Source organism: Otolemur garnettii, unplaced genomic scaffold (genome assembly GCF_000181295.1).
Source record: "Otolemur garnettii isolate 467f Iridium unplaced genomic scaffold, OtoGar3 scaffold00082, whole genome shotgun sequence".
In the NCBI taxonomy this organism is placed as follows: Eukaryota; Metazoa; Chordata; class Mammalia; order Primates; family Galagidae; genus Otolemur; species Otolemur garnettii.
This window is the reverse complement of record NW_003852477.1, coordinates 3,613,368-3,622,892: the sequence shown is the minus strand read 5'-3', so window position 1 is coordinate 3,622,892 and position 9,525 is coordinate 3,613,368. Positions and strand designations below refer to the sequence as shown.

The following is a 9,525-nucleotide window of genomic DNA, read 5'->3' as shown; positions in this document are numbered from 1 at the left end:
AAATGTTTCTGAGAGGTCCACAGAATCACAGGAAGGTCTTCTAAGGAAGGGGAAGTATCACAGAGAGATTTTCCAAAAAATAATTCTGTTATAAATTCTGCTGTTCTGTGGTGAATTCTATTGCACACGTTCTCTACAGTCTGAAGGAAAACAATACAAAACCTGCCCAGAAAAGTTACTCTAGACTCAGTTTTCCACATCATACCGCATTCCTCAGTGGTACAGATGCCATGAGTAAGTAAAAGGGACTTGCAAAGCGCTTCTTATATGCTACAAGACACACTAGATGTTCTAAAGCTCCAACTTTAATGTCAGTGCAAGTCTAACATGCTCCATGTCTACTCTGGTGGGTCAGTTTCCTGTTGAAACTGATCATCTGCAGTTTTTACAAAGAAATTGGTAAGGTTTGCATCAGGCATAAAACATAAGCCAATTTAAACAAAATTCTTTAGAGCGCAGTGATGTCATCACAGCTCACTACAACCTCAAACTCCTGGGCTCAAGCAATCCTCCTGCCTCAGCCTCTCAAGTAGCTGGGACTACAGGTGTGCAATACCACACCCAGCTAATTTTTCTATTTTTGGAAGAGATGGGGTCTTGATCTTGCTCAGGCTGTCTTTTCTTATTAATATCTACTACAGAGGTTCTGAAAACAGCCCCAGATGCACTCTAAAGGAGATACTTGTAGTTCCAACTTGTTTATTATAAATGATTTCACAAATTATAGAAAATTGGAGAGAACAGTCTGTATTAGGTGAAGATAATTATAGAAAACTTTTATAAATAAATTATAAGCTGGTTTTGAACTAAGTTATTTTCATGTAGAAGTAGGATTACAGTACTTTTGTTTTTAAAGGTGACATAATGATACATGGATATGTAAAGGTTGGCTGCCGTGAAGTTTTAAAGAATGAAGATGCTTTTAAAAATGTACCTTTTGGGCTTCTTTGCTTACGTGCCCTGGCAATAGAGGCCTGTTTGCTGTTTATGGCGAGTGTATCCTGCTTTGTAAGCTTTCTTACTCTGTAAGCAAGCCTACCTTTCTCTGCCTCAATAAACTTTGTTTCATACTTGCCTTAAATAAACAAATAAATCATCACCTCTTGAATAAATTTCAGAAACATCAAGTACTCATCTTTTTAATTATCATTTTTTTCCTCCAAGTCTGTAATATCAAGTTTCACCAACTTCTCATCAGGCCCACACTGAAAAAAGCCCACCTAGTGTACTGTTCACCCTGCCAGGTATCAGCTCTGCAGCCCACTGGCATCAGCAGCTCTGTGCTACAGTGATATTTTGGCTTTCTCAAATAACCAGCACAGTGACCTTTCACAAAAGAGTTGTCAGCTTGGTACATGTCCTGCAGTGTCACATAAAGGAGGTGCCCAGTTCTCAATACCTTTGGTTTTAAATACAGACACACTCCTTCCTAATAAACATTTCTTTTTTTTATTAAATCATAACTGTGTACATTAATGCATTTATGGAGGACTAACATGGTACTTTTCACATGAAGGGGAAATGAGAGCATTTTAAAATTCTTCTGTACTGTTAAAAAGAAGTTGGTTCAAATGAAAATCATATTTGGTACTCCTACTCTAAAATTCCTATTCAGAACATTTAAAATCAAGACCTATTGTATGGCTAACTTGGTAGTCACATTTCTCTGATGACCTTTCCAGAGAGGGCAGGTCAAATTACATCCCAACCAGTATGCGATCTCATTAGAGGCCATGGCTGAGAGGGGCTAGTCATCATACCAATCTCACAACATGAAAGGGCAACTACTTACGGAAGTATTTCAGTGTCTCTTCAATTTGCTCGGTTGTGAGGTCGATGTTGGCATCTGGAGAAATGAGAGGTGTATGGAGCCAGTCGTCGTGGTCATAACCGTAGATGGTATCGGCTCTTAACTTATAATGGGGCAGCTGCTCCTCCAGCAGGCTAATGATCTCGACTTCCGGAAGGTCGGTGCTGTTGCACACATCTGGAGATAAGACCAAGAAATGAGCACCCGGAACTAGTTATAGCCTTGGGGCTGCTAGTTAACTAAACTATGGCCTGCAGCAGGAGTCTTCAGCAACTTATTTACCACATGGAAAAGCAAAAAAAGCCTTATCTGGACTCTTTTTTTTTTTTCAATTTAAATTCTACTATTAGAATTATGAAGGCCAGGTGCAGTGGCTCATGCCCGTAATTCCAGCACTTTGGGAGGCTGAGGTTAGAGGATCCCTGGAGGCCAGGAGCTTCAGACAAGTCTGGGCAACACAGAGAGACCCTGTCTCTATAAATTAAATAAAATAAAAGTGAGCCAGGCATGGTGGTGAGCAACTGTAGTCCTAGCCACTTGGGAGGCTGGGATAGGAGGACCACTGGAGCCCCAGGGGTCAAGGGTACAGTGAGCAATGATCACACCTCTGCACTCTAGTCTGGGCAACAGAGTGAGACTCAGTTTCTAAAGAAAACTTAGATTCATGTCTGTGTACTACCAACACCTACCCAAGATAGTTTCTACTGTTTAGTGTCCACTATTCAGGAAGAAAAGCCAAAATTCATAAGCCTTCGTCATCTGAATTCTTTCATTCAATTTTTTCTGACTATTCTCTCTCAAGCACTCTTCATGTAAGCCAAACCAGTCATAATTTCACCAATACCCCTAAGCTTTTCCTGCCACTCTTAACATTCAGGCTATCCCCCTACCTAAAATTTCGCCTTCATTTAATTTGTTCCTCCATGTATGCATTTACCCACACTTCCTTCCATCCATCCATACATAGGCACAGGAGACATAAGAATGAACACAACAGTCACAGGCTTGCCTGTGTAACACTTAGATTCTCACGGGGTTCTGGCAATTACACCAGTAGGTGCCCCATACTTCAAGGCATAGCGTGATTATTACCTTTTCCCTGATAGGTGTTTTGAGCACTCTAAGAAGAATTAATCTCTCTTCTCCTTTCTGTATTCATATAGCATTTTGTCAGAACTTCTGTTACTACACTTTTTCTTTTGGGTATTTTAGTATCCAACTCATCTTGCTGTGAGATGGCAAATTTCCCTACATAGTTGTGCTCGATCCATCACCTCTACCCCACAGCCCCTGGCTCAGGGTGCACTACAATACCTATGGTGATGAGCCAATCACATTCATACAGCCCTTTTAATATAATCACAAGCAAGGCAACATGGCAAACATAACCAGGACAGGGACTGATCTTGTCCTGCTTCTTCACCCCAGTGCGTACTTATCAAAGGAGAAATATACAAAATGAATTAAATAAATGCTAATGGGCAGGCGGCATCTGTGGCTCAAAGGAGTAGGGTGTTGGCCCCATATAGTGGAGGTGGTGGGTTCAAACCCAGCACCAACCAAAAACTGCAACAACAACAAAAATGCTAATGGGTGAGTGAAAATTATTCATCAACTAATTCTAACTTCATCTAGTGTATCAGCCCATTCTGTATAAAGCATTTGGGACCTGAAATGGGAAACAGCTCATGGGAACAGTGGTGGTCTTGTCAACCCCTAAATAAACCAAAGACCTGTGGTACACACAGCTGGATAAGAGTGGACAGTTACCCACCCTTTTGTTATAGGAATGAGTCTTCAACAAAGAAAAACCAACCAAAAGATAAGAATACTAGTGAGCTCAGATCTTAACATAGTTGTTACACTGTTTGATTCCACATCTTAGCAATTGTAAATTGAGCTGTGATGAGCATTCTAGTGCAAGGTCCTATGGTAAAATGATTTTTTTTCTTCTGGGTAGATACCAGAAGAAAGCTACTCTTAATATCTTATAACATGGGATTGTGGAATCAAATGGAAGGTCTACTTTTAGCTCATTGAGGACTCTCCATACTTCTTTCCAAAGAGGCTGTATTACTTTGCAATCCCACTAACAGTGTAAAAGTGTTCCCTTCCCTCTACAACCACACCAGCATTTGCAACTTTGGGACTTAATGATGTAGACTATTCTCGGTGAGGTTAGATGCTATTTCAAGGTAGTTTTGATTTGCATTTCTCTGATAATGAGTGATGATGAGCATTTTTTCATGTGTTTGCCCATCAACGCATGAATGGATTAATAAACTGTGGTATATGTATGTATACCATGGAACACTATGCAGCCATTAAAAGATGGAAGACTTGACATCTTTTGTATTAACCTGGATGGAGCTGAAGAACACTCTCCTTCGTAAAGTAGCATAAGAAGAGAAAAGCAAGTATCAAATCTCCTCAATTCTAATATGAAACCAGTAGATAAACTCCTACATGCCTACACAAGAGAAAAGCACAATTAAATTCAAGTGGTGGGGGAGGGGAGGAGAGAGAGGAGACTGGAGGAGGGAGAGGACTTCGTAAGCTCTCATCTAATGAGCACAGTGTAAGGATACACAGCACACCTCCTGGGTGAAGGACTCAACTACAACTTGGACGTGGCTCGGCGCCTGTGGCTCAGGTGGCTAAGGCACCAGCCACATACACCTAAGTACATGGTTCAAATCCAGCCCAGGCCCGCCAAACAACAATGATGGCTGCAACCAAAAAATAGCCGGGCGTTGTGGCGGGCGCCTGTGGTCCCAGCTACTTGGGAGGCGGAGGCAGGAGACTCGCTTGAGCCCAGGAGTTGGAGGTTGCTGTGAGCTGTGAGGCCACGGCACTCTACCCAGGGTGACAGCTTGAGGCTCTGTCTCAAAAAAAAAAAAAAACTACAACTTGGACTTTACCTAACAAATGCAAACAATGTAGCCTAATTGTTTGTACCTGCATATTAATCTGAAAAAGAAAGAAAATAAAATCAGAAATTTAAAACAAAAAGTTGTACCATGTTCTTGCCTTAAAGTAGGAAACAAAGGTTGGAAGGGCTGAGCACATACTGCAATCTCTGTCCCTCTCCAAAGTGTCAGAAAGGACAAAGGAGAAAAAAACCACTCTTGAAAAATAAAACCACATGACAGTATGGGAAAATGAGGAAGAGGTGCTGAGGATGGATCAAAGTTACGAGGTATCCTGTATTACAGAGAAAGAGCCAGCCCTGCGTGCATGCACACACACACACACATGCAGCAAATGAGTGCAAAGGGTGGGAGCAGCCCCTGGGGTGTTCCCCAGGAGGCAGATGATAGTGAGAGCAGGAAGGGCCTAGGGCAGGGATTCCTTGGAGAACCAAGGCAGGAACAGCCGGGAGGACCAGTCCCTTCCCTGCTCTCCCATCTTCAGCCAAGAAAGCAGCAAGGTGGTACCTGCAGGGCCTGGTCATGCCCAGGTAGTACATGAGACACCCGTGCCTAGAAGAACAGCCATGCCAGAGAGTCACCCAATCCCTGTCTCCTGTGTTTAATAATAAGGCCACATAGCAGGGGGGAAAATATGGACTCACAGGAAGAAGTGTACAGCTGTGAATCATCACCCGCCAGGCAGGAGCCCACTAAAAACACCTGTCAGCACCCACCCATCCCACAACTTTCATCACCTCACCCCACCCTTCCTTACTCAATTCAACGTGCAAAGCTTCACACACTGCATAGAACACACACATAGAACACTTCCATTCAGGAAGTCAGCACAGATTTTCAAAGAGCTAAGGAAAGAGTTAATAATTAGAAACTGAGGGAATTCAGAATTTTACTCAGAGCTGGAGGGAAAAAGTTCAGTCCTGTAGGGGCGACTACACCCGAATGCTGAGGATTCTCTGTCTAAAATGAGAAATGTCACAGCAAGCACACTTGGTATTTCAGCTAGCCAAAAACCCGACCAGACCAGACTATTTTTTTTCCAGGTTTCATTTAAAATTTATTGTAATGGGGTCCGCACAAAAGAAGGGGGAGGAGGGTGGGGAACATGCAGGGGACACAGGAACACGATGACATGGCCAGGGCCAGAGCTTCTGCTATGGGGAAGAAGGATGAAAAGACAAGACCAGGGCTGGAGCTGGTGTGCAAGAGGGAAGGGGGAGACACTGTGGCAAACCCGGGAAGCACCTCTAGTCCCTGGATCCTTCATTCCTCTGGCCTGCTAAGATCCCATCTCTTGTTCTGCCTCTGGCCCCTCCTGGCTCCTTCCTTTGTTCCCCTTGACTCCTCCTCCCCCCTCCCCCCCCAGTTCTCAAGCAGGATGTTTAGGGCTTGACCCCAAACAACCCCACCTTAATGAAGGTACAGCTTCTGCCTCCCCTAAATCCTGTAAGATGAACTCTTCCTGTGCAGATATACTGCTCTTTGCTTCCCATAAATGCAATGTCTCCCACCCCTCGTTGCTGGCTGACTTCAAGGATGTGATGGACAGCACTACCACTCAGAAGTATTGGATTGACATCCAGTTGTGCTGAGGAGACTATGATTCCCATGACATTGAGCATTACTCCAGGGCCAAGTTCCTGGACTACACTACAGACAATATGAGTATCTACTCCTCACCCACAGGTGTACTCATAGCCATTGACCTGGCTTATAACTTGCACAGTGCCTATGGAAACTGGTTCCCAGGCAGCAAGCCTCTTAAACAGCAGGCCATGGCCAAGATCATGAAGGCAAACCTGCCTAGTATGTGTTACGTGAATGGATCCTCAAGGGGCTGCAGCTCTCTATTCAGAAGAGCCGACTGAGCCTTATCTCTCCTCTCAGAACTATGGTGAGCTCTTCTCCAACCAGATTATCTGGTTTGTGGATGACACTAATGTCTACAGAGTGACTATCCACAAGACCTTTGAAGGAAACTTGACAACCGAGCCCATCTATGCGGCCATCTTCATCTTCAACCCATGGACAGGGCAGCTGTTTCTCAAGATAATCCACATATCCGTGTGGGCTGGACAAAAGCGTTCGGGACAGTTGGCTAAGCAGAAGACAGCTGAGGAGGTGGCTGCCCTGATCCAATCTCTGCCTGTGGAGGAGCCGCCCAAACAGATCATTGTTACCAGGAAGGACATGCTGGATCCATTGAAGGTACATTTGCTGGACTTCCTCAATATTGTAATCAAAGGATCAGAGCTTCAGCTCCCCTTCCAGGCTTATCTAAAGGTGGCAAAGTTTGGGGATCTAATCCTTAAAACCACTGAACCCCAGATGGTTCTCTTCAACCTCTATGATGACTGGCTCACGACTATTTCATCTTACACAGCTTTCTCCTGTCTCATCTTGATTCTTCATTGGCTGCATGTAAACAATGACCATGCAAAGGTGATCCTGAAGCCAGATAAGATTACTATCACAGAACTACATCACATCTGGCCCACTCTGACTGATGAGGAGTGGATCGAGGTGGAGGTGCAGCTCAAGGATCTCATCTTGGCCGACTATGGCAAAAAAAACAATGTGAATGTGGCATCACTGACACAATTAGAAATTCAAGACATCATCCTGGGTATGGAGATCTCAGCACCATCAGAGCAACAGCAGCAGACAGCTGAGATTGAGAAGCAGACCAAAGAACAGTCACGGCTGACTGCAACACAGACTCGCACTGTCAACAAACATGGTGACGAGATCATTACCTCTACCACAAGCAACCACAAGACCCAGACTTTCTCATCAAAGACTGAATGGAGGGTCAGGGCCATCTCTGCTGCCAATCTGCACTTGAGGACCAATCACATCTATGTTTTATCTGATGACATCAAGGAGACTGGTTACATCTATATCCTTCCCAAGAATGTGCTTAAGAAGTTTATCTGCATGTCTGACCTTTGGGCCCAAACTGCAGGATACCTATATGGGGTGAGCCCACCTATAACCCCTGGGTGAAGGAGGTCTGCACTGTAATGGTACCACAGTGGGGCACTCATCAGACTGTGCACCTGCCTGGCCGGCTGCCCCAACATGAGTACCTCAAGGAGATGGAGCCCTTAGATTAGATCCACACTCAGCCCAATGAGTCCGCCCAGTTATCACCCCAGGATGTCACCACTCATGCCAAAATCTGCCTGACAACCCATCTTGGGATGGTGAGAAGACCATTATCATCACCTGCAGCTTCATAACAGGCTCCTGCACACTGACAGCCTACAAGCTGACCCCTAGTGGCTATGAATGGGGCTAAAAGAACACAGACAAGGGCAACAACCCTAAGGGTTACCTACCCTCACACTGTGAAAGGGTCCAGATGTTGCTATCAGACTGCTTCCTTGGCTTCTTTATGGTCCCTGCCCAGTCCTCATGGAACTACAACTTTATGGGTGTCCAGCATGATCCTAACATGAAGTATGAGCTACAGCTGGCAAACCCCAAAGAGTTCTACCATGAGGTACAGAGACCCTCCCACTTCCTCAACTTTGCCCTCCTGCAGAAGAGTGAGGCCTACTCTGTGGACCATGAAGACCTATATGCCTAGTTGTTCCCTCACCACTTAGACCAGACTAGTTCTGTCACTTTGCAAAGGTCTGCTGGGAACAGAAGCTATGTCTTCCCCTAGGACAGAGCTATAGCCCAACTTAAGACAGAAGATTTCTCTATTTCTTCTTTCCCACTGTAACAAAGCACCATCCACAGGGTTCAAGATGGGTCTGTAAGAAGAAAATATTTCCTCTTCTCATCAAGGGAAGAGAAAGTTCCCATAAAGCTCGTCTCTACAAAAGGCCTCACGGCTATAAAATGCCACCAGATGGCTGAGGGGACATGGGACCAAAGAAGGCTGATGCCCAATTGGTAGAACCCTTGGCCAACATGGGTCTGATCAAACCATCATTCCCCAGCAACTCCACAAAAGGCAGTCCCAGACTGTCTGAGAAGAACAGGCAGGGGACCAAAACATTCCCACATGATACACCCACACGGCATGCTGGAATCTTCTGGTGTCCATGCTATTTGGTGGTGGGGAAGGCAACAGACTCCAGGAAACAAAAATCGCTTCTAAGAATAACATATCACTTGCTTTGTGCTCTTAAAAGCTGAGACTTAACCTGTCCTTCCACAGTTCCAGGCCTGAAGGTCAACCTATTTACAGTGTGGGTCCTTGTGCCTAAGAGATATCATTTTCCTTAAAGCACATGATGACCAGTGAGATAAAATATCAAAAGGTAAGGCTGTGCCAAAATGCCTTTTTAAAAAACTCTGTGTATTTGATTTTATCTATACTGTGGGTAGCCATATAAACAAGTTTTCAGATGCTTCGAAGGTCCATAGAATTAGGGCACAGGAATGGATTATGCAGACAGACCACAGAGCTCTCCTTGACCTTGGCCCCAGAGCCAGAGGCCCCAGGGACCCTCTGTGGAAGTAGACACCACCTTTGCCTCATGGACAAGACATATCCAAGGCCTGAGGACCGGAATGTCTAATATGGAGGTTTCAATAATTCCCCAGAGATGCTGTCAGAGTGCCCAACTCCAAGCCAGATGTCTTCAGAGCATTCTCTGTCCCTTGCAGCAATCTAGGACACAGGCATTACTTGCTCTGTTTTGGAGATGAGGAAGCTGAGATGCACAGGGGCTGTGGAATATCTTTCTGGTCAATGTCATCCTGATAATTAAGTGGCAGATCCCATAAGAGCAGCCTCAGCTTGTCCACATGAAAGGTACACTCTTC

The 9,525-nt window shown here is 44.7% G+C and overlaps 1 protein-coding gene and 1 pseudogene across 7 annotated transcripts in view; one reads left to right on the top strand and one right to left on the bottom strand.

Moving 5' to 3' along the window:
* Positions 1-9,525, bottom strand: part of TRAK1 (trafficking kinesin protein 1) — a 194,890-nt gene that overhangs the window by 87,156 nt on the left and 98,209 nt on the right. For all 6 annotated transcript variants that reach the window (XM_023515947.1, XM_023515952.1, XM_023515946.1 and 3 more), the window contains one exon: positions 1,793-1,987. Coding sequence is in view for 2 of the 6 variants with exons in the window: in XM_023515946.1 (XP_023371714.1) it covers positions 1,793-1,987 (195 nt within the window). In the remaining 4 variants the exon portion in view is untranslated. The remainder of the gene's footprint in view (positions 1-1,792; positions 1,988-9,525) is intronic.
* Positions 6,453-8,581, top strand: LOC105887408 (annotated as a pseudogene). The gene has a single exon (XR_002774518.1). The product of XR_002774518.1 is annotated as a pre-mRNA-processing-splicing factor 8 pseudogene (transcript).